The sequence below is a fragment of the Pristiophorus japonicus genome, chromosome 8 (assembly GCF_044704955.1).
Source record: "Pristiophorus japonicus isolate sPriJap1 chromosome 8, sPriJap1.hap1, whole genome shotgun sequence".
Taxonomy (NCBI): domain Eukaryota; kingdom Metazoa; phylum Chordata; class Chondrichthyes; family Pristiophoridae; genus Pristiophorus; species Pristiophorus japonicus.
In genome coordinates, this window is record NC_091984.1 from 48,536,187 (window position 1) to 48,550,506 (window position 14,320).

General features: G+C 43.1%; 1 protein-coding gene across 1 annotated transcript in view; it reads left to right on the forward strand.

Annotated features, from left to right (window-relative positions):
- The window catches only part of ptch2 (patched 2), a 122,736-nt gene that overhangs the window by 59,462 nt on the left and 48,954 nt on the right, over positions 1-14,320 (forward strand). The window contains exons 7-8 of the mRNA XM_070886061.1: positions 48-169; positions 5,236-5,383. Coding sequence (XP_070742162.1) covers positions 48-169; positions 5,236-5,383 — 270 coding nt within the window. The remainder of the gene's footprint in view (positions 1-47; positions 170-5,235; positions 5,384-14,320) is intronic.

The window sequence follows — 14,320 nt, forward strand, 5'->3', positions numbered from 1 at the left end:
ATTGCGTTGCTACGTGTAAATTAAACATAATTTTTATATTGTTACAGGCTTCAAATATTCCCACAGAATTAACAGGAGGCTGCCATGGATTCTCAAAGAAGTTTATGCATTGGCAAGAGGAGCTGATTTTGGGCGGTGTGAAGAAAGATTCCCAGAACATACTGCTGAGGTAAGGCAAGAGAGAGAAGAAATATCAGAGCAGTTAGAATTGGGTCTAAGTGGTGCAATTAGGTAGAAGTTTGAGACTGCGGTTTGAATCCATAGCAGGCTGATTGTATGAAAGTCTCATCTCTATCTTAAGAGGCTAATAAGTACATAGGGGATGAATTTCCATGGGGCTCTCCCAATCGTTTACCATAACTTCAGCAGAAGAGCTATGGAAACCCAGCAAAAATGGCATAAATGCCGTGATAGCGGTTTTTTCAGGGTGTCCGTGGCTCTCCTGCTAAAGTTACAGCAGGTGATCGGGAAACCCCCGACTGAATCTTACCTCCCAGGGAGTTTAAGGAGCCACAGTCCATTTCCTAGAAGTCTTGCGTCCACAATACAAAATCATCTCTAATCGTACGCCAATTAACACCTATTGGGGACTCAGTCAGAAAGGCAGCAAGAGTGGCTGGAGTGAGAAATGCACATGTCACGGTGGAGAAGCGGATGATATTCTTTTGAAATTGCAGGGTGAGGTATAGTGTTTCTGGCATTCTGTGAGGGACCCTGCCTTGCAGCTAACCTGTACTGTAACTAATCTGGGAGTGAAAAGGACAGGCTGTTCAGAGGTGGGCAAGGTGGATGCCTGTTCAGAATACCAGCATTCTGATCCACAGAAACATGGCTCTTCTGTCTGCAGAATGAGCCCATGCTTCTGTCACAGGCCAGATACGTAGTGATGACTCCAGAATGCCTGCCAACCCTATCATCCAGAGCAGGATGTGTATTTTGCAAACGAGGGTGAAAATGTGTGCTTACATTATTGGGACTGTTTCAGGGAGGTGCAGTCACAGTTGCCAGGTATTAGTTGATCAGACCTGGTGCTGGTAGTTGTTCAGGCGTTGTACCCACTTTGACAACATCCTAAAGAACATTCAGCTTGAAAACTAGAGAATCAGAAATAACCAGCTGGCTGTCCCATTACACGATTACAGAATTATTATTTTTTATTAATGTGGGCTTGCTTTGTTTTGGTCCCAAGCGGTTTTGAAAGGGTTAATACCTAAATCAGGCTGATTTGCCTTCCAATAACCGCACTGCAAAGGAATTCGTTGCAAGGGCAATCAGTGCTGCCCTTTGACCTAAACTCTGGAGTAGCCAGCTGCAGTAAGTGGATGGTTATATAATCCTGCCTCTTACATCACTCTTTCATTCTTAAAGAGCGAGTCCCACCAACAGATCCTTTTTAAAGAGGGTCTCGTCATTGCAACCCCTGTTAAAGAAGGAGCCTCACCATCAGGATTTCATTACTGGGATTCCCTTTTAAAGAGACAGTCTCGTCACCAAGATTCCTTTTAAAATTAAACCATTTTAAAGAATTATCATTAACTTTAACATCCTTCTGCCTATTTATTTCTGAGTGCCAATAATGTTATTAGAAGATCTATCATAAATAGCAAATACGAAGCCTGCCAGCATACAGGAGCTGAATTGATATCAGTAAAAGATGCTGGGCCTGAAATTCCAGGGGTCCCACTCCACTACCCGACGTTACGCAGAGCGGAAATCCTGTCTGCCTGTGCCCAAAGACGTAAGCCCGTCTGAAATTGTGGGAATGGGGTCATTTGTATGATTGGGTCAAAACACTGGTACCTGTAAGGGGGTTTTTAGCAGCACCTGTCGCACCTTCGCCATGTACGTTTCTCTCGCTGAGATCTCGTAAGGTTCCCGGACTGAAGAAAAGAAGCTTATTTTAAAAACCTTCAGCTCCCGGAAGAAAGGTTATGGATCCACTCTGGGATTGAGGAAGGTTATGGATCCACTCTTGGATTGAGGAAAGCCATGGATCCACTCTGGGATTGAGGAAGGTTATGGATCCACTCTGGGATTAACCCAGATGAGCTCTGAATCTTGCAGCAATGGTTATGTCAATTCAGCTACTGCACATTGTGGTGTTGAGGAGTTCTTCTGAACCAGTCTCCACTTAACTGCCAAATCAAAATGTTGTGGATGCTGGAAATCTGAAGTAAAAACAGAATATGCTGGAAATATTCAGCAGGTCAGGCAGCATCTGAGGAAAGGTCATCGACCTGAAACCTTAACTCTGTTTCTCTCTCCACAGATGCTGCCTGACCTGCTGAGTGTTTTCAGCATTTTCTATTTTTATTCCACTTAAGTACTATCTATGCTCAGTATTTTAACAGTTTTATTTAACATCATATAGGATGGCAAGGATGTTAACATAATATTTATAATATTATAACACCCTTAAAAAACTGACTACAGTGCCAATGAAACTCTCACTTTAAGAACAACTGTCACCTTGGAGGTAATGGTATTTATAATTGTCCAAAATATTGCTTTGTTTCCATTATTAATGAATGGAAATTATATTGTAATGGAGTTGGGGGAAGGCAATCGGTGACTTTAGTGGCACAGAATGTCAGTTCAGTAAAACACTGTCAATATACTGGTGTACAGCTGTTATCACAATCATGGGAGCTTCTCCCTTCCCGGACAAAGCGGGTCCTTTCCAGGGTTACCATTTTACACCTTCCCGCAGCCTCTTCAAAAAAGGCACTGGTGGAAGTTGGCAGCTGATCTCCCTGTCTAACTCCAAGACTGCCTGGGGAGCACTGTGTGGCTCCGGAAAGAGAGAAACCTAAAGACAGGAGAAAATAACACAGATCATTTCAAATTATAAAGAGGAAATACTTTAAATCATAAAAAAATGAATGGAATGTTCTACAATCCCAGTATTTGTAAGCCTGTTTTTTCTATTTAAAATCAATCTGAAATGAGTGGGATTACAACAAATTTGGTCCTTTGCCCAGAACATGACCTGGGAAATCTCCATGGATGTGGTACAATCCCTTTAAACAGGCCGTGAAGGACTTGGAAACATTACTTTGCAATGTGATTTATGATATCCTAGTTTTGCTCTTTGAGCTATGATTGTCAGTGTGCCAACCAGCAGGCTGCCCAGTAGCTGAAAGCACAAACTGAATTTCCACCTGTGACACCACTCCTGTGAAGTCTCCATGATGGAACTGCCTTAGAATGATGATATTATTAAGGTGTTGGGAGGAGTCCGACTGGCCTGATGCCCAAAGCTATTATAGATTACCTGACCTGCGTCTAAAGTTTTAGGCTCAGTATACGAGAATGTGACTAAACAACATGTAAAAGATCCCGCAGTGGACCGGGGACTTGTACAAAACCATGAGCTTGTTGAGAAGCAGAAATTCCCAATTTTCAGTTCTCAATCAGAAGAAGGAATCTTTTAACTCTTTCTAGAGCAGGCACGTTAATCCTCCCTCAAATATTTATTCTATCCATAGACAAATTAGAGACAATAATGAGTCTCTTTTCTTTAAATTTGTTTTCCTTTGCCCTTTTTTGCCTCCTTGCTAGAGCTCAGCTATGGGGCCAACTGATGCCCTCCAATATCCCCACCAAGTGGCCATTACTCATTGTGTTAGCCCCAATAGTTAGGCCTAGTCAACTGCGGCTCTACTCCTTATCATCATCATCATCATAGGCAGTCCCTCGAAGCGAGGATGACTTGCTTCCATGCCAAAAAGTTCACAGGTGTTTCAATGAAGGACCTAATATTCCAGATCCTGAACTACATCTTGAAGGGTAGAAGATGCCTGTGCGTGGATTTTTTTAACGTGTGGTGGCTGTTGTACACCGGCCACCACACGGGCTTGACAGAGCTAGGTCTTGGTCCAGTGGCAAGGATTACCCAAGACGACTGGAGACCAGCTCTGCTGCACGGACCTAGTGCGCACACATATTGCGGAGTGGGCTGGTCAGTGCTGCCCCTGGGCCCTCACCTCTTCTGGGCCCCATACTGGATAGCAATCAGGAGCTGGCTGTCTTTCCCATCATTGTTGAGGCTAATTGTAGTACCTGTATGCCCGTTACCATCCAGGCTGAAATGAGCTCACTCACAGACTTCCCTGGTATGTATAACTCTTTTACTCACTGCCTAAACTCACTGAGCCAGTCACAGTGTTTCATACCAAGCCTTCGGCGACACCATTTATTTTTAAGTTGTTTGAAAGTGTCCTTCCCCTCTTGCCGATTGATATTGGCGGTTAGTTCCACAGGCATTATCAGCTCTCCAGTACATCGGCCAAGCAGCAAATCTTCATATACAAGTGTCAGTGGGCTGTTGAACTGTGGAGGGCATCACATCCAAGGCCAATCCTACCTTCACCTGATATCCACACATGCACATTCTAGCAGGGGTTCACTGGATAGGGATCAGGAGTAGGAGCCCTGGCTGATTTTTTCCTTTCCTAGCCCAGGAACACTAAGGCCAGCTGTAGGGCTTCTATTTCTGTCCCAGCTGATACCTGCTAACTCACCACAGATTGTGTGGGACATCTGGTTTAGTACCACAATGTGTAGTGCATTTACTCACAAATCCATCAGACAAGGTGTTTAGCATTTATTTTCTACATATTTGTTTATTTTCTCTTGTTTGCCTCTCTTGATTTTCCACACCCTATACCTTGAGCAGAGAGAGCAGGCATCCTTATCTCGGGCCTTTACCCCTCTATAATTTAAAACTAGGGGCTGAGTGAAAGCACCCATGCCGGTGACTCTTCACCCAGTTTTTCCCCCCACCCTGTTTGGAAGCATGTCGACGCCTCTTTCCCACCCTAGATGCTAAAGAACTCTGAGCGGCATATCACATCATGTTGGAGTGCACTGTGCCACTCTGCTACTGAACTGTCCCTACCAAATGCAGTGAAATCCTTGAGGACACCCTGCCTCTGAAATAAAAAGATTGCTTATATCATCTTCATTAATAGAGAAACAATATAAACCCACTCTCTCCCCAACGATATGGTTTTCATTTGAAAGATTCTCTGATTTACTGTGATCTGGGATACGCTAGGCATTGTGGCTTCCCTTCTCATTATATAACAGTGACTACACTTCGAAAGTACTTCATTGGCTGCTAAAAGTACTTTGCGACATCTTGAGACCATGAAAGGTACTATATAAAGGCAAGTCTTTCATGTTATATATTTGTTAAATACACGTTTTTGCCTATTTTCTTCCCTTACCCAGCGCCGAAGCTCTCCAGACCATGTATCTACTGATGAGCCCCAAGCAACTTTACGAACATTTCAAGGATGATTACGAAATCCATGATATCAACTGGAACCAGGAAAAGGCAACGGCTATTCTGGAAAGCTGGCAGCGGAAATTTGTCGAGGTATTCCCTGATGTGCTCTTTCCTATTCTCCTTTTGGAGGGAACTATGAATGGAGTTGATGTTACATAGTGGGGGGAAATGAAATAAGAATTTGATTCCACAAGTAAGGAACTTATCTGCTTGGCAAGGGGCAGGAAGCAGCTGAGCAGGTGGTCTCCATCTTAGTGATAAATAAGCTACAACCCATTTTGTTATATTATTCTAATTGTTCACAGTGATCAGTGTAGTCCGGTTGATCATTTCAATGGCAGTTCCTAATTTGTTGAAAGATTGTTGCCGACGTTGTAACTGATTGATCGTTGATCTGCACTCTCCAGTATATGAATAAGTAATGATATTACTAATGGACTGGTTATTGTCCTTAACTGGTTAACTATAAAGGATGCAAAGGATGGCCCCATGAACTTTGGGTGCCGTTCACCAACACTTGGAAACAGTGCTCCACTCATAATGGTGGTTTTGGGTTGAGAGCAATGAATGGAACAAAATAAAAGCATGTAATGTTATTTTCTAGAATGTGCTTAGCAGCTCATCAGAGAGAGAGTTTCTCAGCAGTTATTTAATAAGCTGTTTAAAATGCCAATGACTGCTAAGGAGTGTTGCTTGGCAGTGCAGTATGCACCATGGACCATAGACCAGCAGTACTCCTCTGGGATTGCTGTCTTGATGTATTGCTCAGTCAGTTACAGTGATCATGTTGGCTACTGGCCAAACCAATTGGTATAACAGGATTCCACTGTTGTGGCAGACAGTGTGTATGTGGCTGTAATTTAATCTTAGGGTTTATATGATATCCATAAAGTACTGAAACATTGCTTTTATGGTTTATAATGTCATCTGGACCCTCTAGACTAAATTATAGACAGCTATTACTCATTACCACCCATCTAGTGCTCTACATGTAATTGTGCCAGAAGACTTAAGTACTTACTTTGTATATTTGTAATATTTCTGTTATTAGAATTTATTTTTTGAGGAAATTAAGAGTGTATGGCTGAAGGGATGTGTTGAATATTGTAGATACAGATTTTAAGATGTTTGATAACATGACATATCTGAGGCTTGTTAGACTTAAGGCACATAGTATTAAAGGGAATGGAGTGGTATGGAGAGAGATAAACAGATCTATTTCAGGTTGTGGGTAATGATGTGCCCCAGGGATCTGTGCTAAAAAGTTTTTTTTGCTTTTTTATATTTATATAAATGATTTAGACAAATGCATAAGGGGCTTGGCAAAGAGTGAGGGATGTTGCAGGAGGACATTGACAGGTCTAGTTCAATGTAGTGAAATGTGATACATTTTGGGACAAGACAGTGAAAGGAACATTACATCAAATACTAAGATTCTTAACGAACTGGAGGAAAAGAGAGATCGAGAGGTGTACCCTCTTAATGGCGGAGATCCTTTTAGAAGCCCATCCTTCAATCAGAATGAGTCCCAGAGGGCCAGGGTGGTGAGTGAAAGTTCCACACCCCAACCTCCCTGGGACAGAGTTAGGAAAACCTAGTCAGAGAGTCATTGGAACATGGAATGCATAGGGCCAATGAAGCAGAGACTATACAATTATTTACATGGCATTGGATATTTATTGGAAAAGGAACAATATAAAATAATATAAGCAAAAGATAGGGCAATGGCATTAGAGTGGATAGCTTCAATTAAAGAGGTAGTACCAGCAGAGGTGTGATGAGCCAAATGGCCTCCTCCTGTGTTGCAAGGTCTATGAATCTAACTCAGCTGCTGCTTGTTTTCATGGGGAGGATGCTACAGCACCAAAGAGGTAATTGTGATGTCATATGGAGTGGTTGGTTCCACTAGAATACAACTAAATGGCTTCTTCTTTAATGCCCTTATTAGGACTAGTTTGTATTTTATGTCATTGAGAAACCTGGTTGAGGAGCCATGGCCCGCGAAGCTGTTGACCTGTGGAATTCCCTGTCGCAGAGAGTTGTTGATGCCAGATCATTGGATATATTCAAGAGGGAGTTAGATATGGCCCTTACAGCTAAGGGGATCAAGGGGTATGGAGAGAAAGCAGGAAAGGGGTACTGAGGGAATGATCAGCCATGATCTTATTGAATGGCGGTGCAGGCTCGAAGGGCCGAATGGCCTACCCTTGCACCTATTTTCTATGTTTCCATGTTTCTATGAACTCCACCAAAGCTGAAAATGTAAAAGTTCCCCAGTGGTCTAATGGGCAAATGTGTGGGGTGAACCTTTACAAGCTGGAAGGTTTGAGTTAATTCCCAACCTGTGCTAGGTTATCTAGTCTGAGCCAGAACACAATAAAAATAATTTTCACCTTTGTAGCAACTTTCACATAATGAAACATTGTAAGATGCTTTAGTGGGAGATCTGGTGATATGAGCAAGAAGAGGGAGAGAAGTTAGGGGTGGTGACCAAAGGCATGGTCAAAGATGGCAGGTTTTGCAGAGGCTTTCGAAGGTTGAGAGAGAGAGGGGTAGTTAGGAAGAAAATTCTAAAGTGCAGTGTCGGTGCCTGAAGGATCTGTCACCAATGATAGTGAAGGGGAGGATTTTGCATAGTAAACCAGAGTCATAAGAGTGGGAGTGGAAAAGTCAGCCAAGATTTTCCGTTCCTGATTACTATGCAGTGACCCCTGCTAAAAAGTGTACAAGTATATACGATGGGTGAGATGCCCTCCACAGTGGAATAATCTCCTGGCACTCACTGTCTGGGCTCTCATGTGACAGTTGGAACTGGTGCTCTCCACTCTCTCATCCTGTGACAGTTGGAACTGGTGCTCTCCACTCTCTCTCCTGTGACAGTTGGAGCTGGTGCTCTCCACTCTCTCATCCTGTGACAGTTGGAACTGGTGCTCTCCACTCTCGTCCTGTGACAGTTGGAGCTGGTGCTCTCCACTCTCTCTCCTGCGACAGTTGGAACTGGTGCTCTCCACTCTCTCTCCTGTGACAGTTGGAACTGGTGCTCTCCACTCTCCCGTCCTGCGACAGTTGGAACTGGTGCTCTCCACTCTCCCGTTGGTGTAGGAGGGAGGGCTTTACTTTCCTGAACAATTGGGACCGCTTCTAGGGAAGGTGGGACCTGTACAAGTCGGACAGGTTACACCTCAACAGAGACGGCACCCATGTTCTCGCGGGTGGTTTTGATAGTACGGTTGGGAGGGCTTTAAACTAGCTTGGCAGGGGGATGGGAACCCAGGAGAGGGCTCTGAGCTAGTTAGCGTGGGTGAGAGCTCAGATGAACAGAACCCTAAGAAAGAATGCAAAAGGCAGGAGGCAACAGAGCAGAGTAGCACGGGGTAAGTGTAAACCATAAGGTGATAGGAAGGGACAATATGTATGAATATAAAGGGGCTGCAGGAGGGGTCAAAACTAAAAAATCATGGTTTAAAAACTAGTATTAAAACACTCCACCTAAACGCACGCAGCATTCAAAATAAAGTAAATGAGTTGACGGTACAAATCATTACAAATGGGTATGATTTGGTGGCCATTACAGAAACGTGGTTGCAGGGTGGCCAAGACTGGGAATTAAACATACAGGGGTATCTGACAATTCGGAAAGATAGACAAGAAGGGAAAGGAGGTGGGGTAGCTCTGTTAATAAAGGATGATATCAGGGCAGTTGTGAGAGACGATATTGGCTCGAATGAACAAAATGTTGAATCATTGTGGGTGGAGATTAGAGATAGTAAGAGGAAAACGTCACTGGTGGGCGTAGTTTATAGGCCCCCAAAAAATAACTTCACATTCGGGCGGACAATAATCAAGGGAATAATGGAGGCATGTGAAAAAGGAACAGCAGTAATCATGGGGGTTTTAACCTACATATCGACTGGTCAAATCAAATCGCACGGGGTAGCCTTGAGGAGGAATTCATAGAATGCATACGGGATTGTTTCTTAGAACAGTATGTTACAGAACCTACAAGGGAGCAAGCTATCTTAGATCTGGTCCTGTGTAATGAGACAGGAATAATAAACGATCTCATAGTAAAAGATCCTCTCGGAATGAGTGATCAGAGTATGGTTGAATTTGTAATACAGATTGAGGGTGAGGAAGTAGTGTTTCAAACGAGCGTACTATGCTTAAACAAAGGGGACTACAGTGGGATGAGGGCAGAGTTGGCTAAAGTAGACTGGGAACACAGACTAAACGGTGGCACAATTGAGGAACAGTGGAGGACTTTTAAGGAGCTCTTTCATAGTGCTCAACAAAAATATATTCCAGTGAAAAAGAAGGGCGGTAAGAGAAGGGATAACTAGCCGTGGATAACCAAGGAAATAAAGGAGAGTATCAAATTAAAAACCAATGTGTATAAGGTGGCCAAGGTTAGTGGGAAACTAGAAGATTGGGGAAATTTTAAACGACACCAAAGAATGACTAAGAAAGCAATAAAGAAGGAGAAGATAGATTACGAATGTAAATTTGCGCAAAACATAAAAACAGATAGTAAAAGCTTTTACCGATATATAAAACGGAAAAGAGTGACTAAAGTAAATGTTGGTCCCTTAGAAGATGAGAAAGAGGATTTAATAATGGGAAGTGTGGAAATGGCTGAGAACTTAAACAATTATTTTACTTCGGTCTTCACAGTGAAAGACACAAAAACCATGCCAAAATTGCTGGTCACTGGAATGTGGGAAGGGAGGACCTTGAGACAATCACCATCACTAGGTGGGTAGTGCTGGACAGGCTAATGGGACTCAAGGTAGACAAGTCCCCTGGTCCTGATGAAATGCATCCCAGGGTATTAAAAAAGATGGCGGAAGTTATAGCAGATGCATTCGTTATAATCTACCAAAATTCTCTGGACTCTGGGGAGGTGCCATCAGATTGGAAAGCAGCTAATGTAACGCCTCTGTTTAAAAAAGGGGGCAGACAAAAGGCAGGTAACTATAGGCCGGTTAGTTTAACATCTGTAGTGGGGAAAATGCTTGAAGCTCTCATTAAGGAAGAAATAGTGGGACATCTAGATAGGAATCGTGCAATCAAGCAGACGCAGCATGGATTCATGAAGGGGAAATCATGTGTAACTAATTTACTGGAATTCTTTGAGGATATAATGAGCATGGTGGATAGAGGTGTACCGATGGATGTGGTGTATTTAGATTTCCAAAAGGCATTCGATAAGGTGCCACACAAAAGGTTACTGCAGAAGATAAAGGTACATGGAGTCAGAGGAAATGTATTAGCATGGATCGAGAACTGGCTGGCTAACAGAAAGCAGAGAGTCAGGATAAATGGGTCCTTTTCGGGTTGGAAATCGGTGGTTAGTGGTGTGCCACAGGGATCGGTGCTGGGACCACAACTGTTTACAATATACATAAATGACCTGGAAGAGGGGACAGAGTGTAGTGTAACAAAATTTGCAGATGACACAAAGATTAGTGGGAAAGCGGGTTGTGTAGAGGACACAGAGAAGCTGCAAAGAGATTTAGATAGGTTAAGCGAATGGGCTAAGGTTTGGCAGATGGAATACAATGTCGGAAAATGTGAGTTCATCCACCTTGGGGGAAAAAAACAGTAAAAGGGAATATTATTTGAATGGGGAGAAATTACAACATGCTGCAGTGCAGAGGGACCTGGGGATCCTTGTGCATGAATCCCAAAAAGTTAGTTTGCAGGTGCAGCAGGTAATCGGGAAGGCGAATGGAATGTTGGCCTTCATTGCGAGAGGGATGGAGTACAAAAGCAGGGAGGTCCTGCTGCAACTGTACAGGGTATTGGTGAGGCCGCACCTGGAGTACTGCGTGCAGTTTTGGTCACCTTACTTAAGGAAGGATATACTAGCTTTGGAAGGGGTACAGAAACGATTCACTAGGCTGATTCCAGAGATGAGGGGGTTACCTTATGATGATAGATTGAGTAGACTGGGTCTTTACTCGTTGGAGTTCAGAAGGATGAGGGGTGATCTTATAGAAACATTTAAAATAATGAAGGGGATAGACAGGATAGAGGCAGAGAGGTTGTTTCCACTGGTCGGGGAGACTAGAACTAGCCTCAAAATACGGGGGAGCCAATTTAAAACCGAGTTGAGAAGGAATTTCTTCTCCCAGAGGGTTGTGAATCTGTGGAATTCTCTGCCCAAGGAAGCAGTTGAGGCTAGCTCATTGAATGTATTCAAATCACAGATAGATAGATTTTTAACCAATAAGGGAATTAAGGGTTACGGGGAGAGGGCGGGTAAGTGGAGCTGAGTCCACGGCCAGATCAGCCATGATCTTGTTGGGTGGCGGAGCAGGCTCGAGGGGCTAGATGGCCTACTCCTGTTCCTAATTCTTATGTTCTTATGTTCTTATTAATGTTGGGGAAGTCCAAAACCAGGGGTCACAGTCTGAGGATAAGGGGTAAGCCATTTAGGACCGAGATGAGGAGAAACTTCTTCACCCAGAGAGTGGTGAACCTGTGGAATTCTCTACCACAGAAAGTTGTTGAGGCCAATTCACTAAATATATTCAAAAAGGAGTTAGATGTAGTCCTTACTACTAGGGGGATCAAGGGGTATGGCGAAAAAGCAGGAATGGGGTACTGAAGTTACATGTTCAGCCATGAACTTATTGAATGGCGGTGCAGGCTCGAAGGGCCGAATGGCCTACTCCTGCACCTATTTTCTATGTTTCTATATTTCTATGACCATTTGGGCAAGGTACCACAGGGCTGCTAGGTGCAAGGAACTGTATTCAGACACAAGTCAGTGCCTTCAAGAGAAAATTCCCCCAAAAGAAAAGGGAAGATGAAAGAAATCAATAAGCAGTGTGTTGGATGGATGCCAAACTTAAGTTTAAAGTGCATAGAGCAAACTGATCCTTCAGCAAAAATTGGGTATTATTGCAGTTAATAAGTGGGCTTTTATCAGTATAAAATATGACACACTGGAAGCCACATCAGCGTACATCAGAGACACTTCAAATCATCAGGAGTTGACCTTTATCATTAGTTGTACCGTGCACAATATTTATATTGAGCGCATTAAGAAAGTAGGTGTTCGCACTGAGAGTACAAGGTTGTGCTAACAGCTTGGCTCCATTTAATAAACCCCTCCAAGTAAACTTCAGGCTTCATTTCTATGGGAAAATATTTTAAGGATTTTTTTTTATAATAAAGAAAACAAACATGCTTTTCTCTTTTTTTTCTTCAATTGGATTCATTCCAGTGTGTGCAGGAGAATTGTTTCTCTAAATGCTGGAATTACTTATCAGGCTGATTTCCATCAGTCTGCAGCTGTATTGTACAAGGAGTCAGATTCTGGGCTTCTGACAGATGGAGAGTTATGGGAACAAGCTGTTTGGTGATAACTGACACCCAGATGCTGATTGCAAGAAGACCTGAGGCCTATGAAACGCCTGCTTGGAAAGGGAATTGGGTTGTGATGGGGTGAATAACAAATGTGGAAGATGTTTCACTGAATCCCAAGGTTGTAGTCCCTTTGGCTGTGGCAGCTTAGGTGGTGAATGACGGGAACTTTGCTGTACTCTGGAGACCATGTGATCTCACCTGACCTTTGACCATAATGATCTTTGGCATCTGCGACCATTATTCTAAACTGTCAAGACTCAAAAATAATGTATTTTATACACGTTTAAAAGGAGCACCCCAAGAAAAAGAAAGATCACTGAGATGGATTGTCAAAATTGGATTCGCATAAACCCTGTCAAATAACTTGGATGGCTTCACAACATACCTCAAGTTTATGTTTCCACTTTTAACAAGACACGATAAGTCAGATAAAACCAGAGGAAGCACCACAGGAATTCTGATGTTTTTTAAATTCTGGTTTCAAATTAAAATTTTCTCAAATTGTTTGCGTGTTCAAATTGGAAGCACCTATTGAGATTTGTAATTTACCTAAATAGCATTCAGTCCTCTATATAATTGCTAGTGCCTTCAGTTTTCATTGAAACGTACTATAAATTTGTTTTGTTTTATTCTGAGTTATTCACCCTCCTGGGTACATTGTTCTCTTTTTCCCCCTTAGCTTACTTGTCTTAGTAATAGAAACATAGAAAATAGGTGCAGGAGTAGGCCATTCGGCCCTTCTAGCCTGCACCGCCATTCAATGAGTTCATGGCTGAACATGCAACTTCAGTACCCCATTCCTGCTTTCTCGCCATACCCCTTGATCCCCCTAGTAGTAAGGACTTCATCTAACTCCTTTTTGAATATATTTAGTGAATTGGCCTCAACAACTTTCTGTGGTAGAGAATTCCACAGGTTCACCACTCTCTGGGTGAAGAAGTTTCTCCTCATCTCGGTCCTAAATGGCTTACCCCTTATCCTTAGACTGTGACCCCTGGTTCTGGACTTCCCCAACATTGGGAACATTCTTCCTGCATCTAACCTGTCTAAACCCATCAGAATTTTAAACGTTTCTATGAGGTCCCCTCTCATTCTTCTGAACTCCAGTGAATACAAGCCCAGTTGATCCAGTCTTTCTTGATAGGTCAGTCCCACCATCCCGGGAATCAGTCTGGTGAACCTTCGCTGCACTCCCTCAATAGCAAGAATGTCCTTCCTCAGGTTAGGAGACCAAAACTGTACACAATACTCCAGGTGTGACCTCACCAAGGCCCTGTACAACTGTAGCAACACCTCCCTGCCCCTGTACTCAAATCCCCTCGCTATGAAGGTCAACATACCATTTACTTTCTTAACCGCCTGCTGTACCTGCATGCCAACCTTCAATGACTGATGTACCATGACACCCAGGTCTCATTGCACCTCCCCTTTTCCTAATCTGTCACCATTCAGATAATAGTCTGTCTCTCTGTTTTTACCACCAAAGTGGATAACCTCACATTTATCCACATTATACTTCATCTGCCATGCATTTGCCCACTCACCTAACCTATCCAAGTCGCTCTGCAGCCTCATAGCATCCTCCTCACAGCTCACACTGCCACCCAACTTAGTGTCATCCGCAAATTTGGAGATACTACATTTAATCCCCTC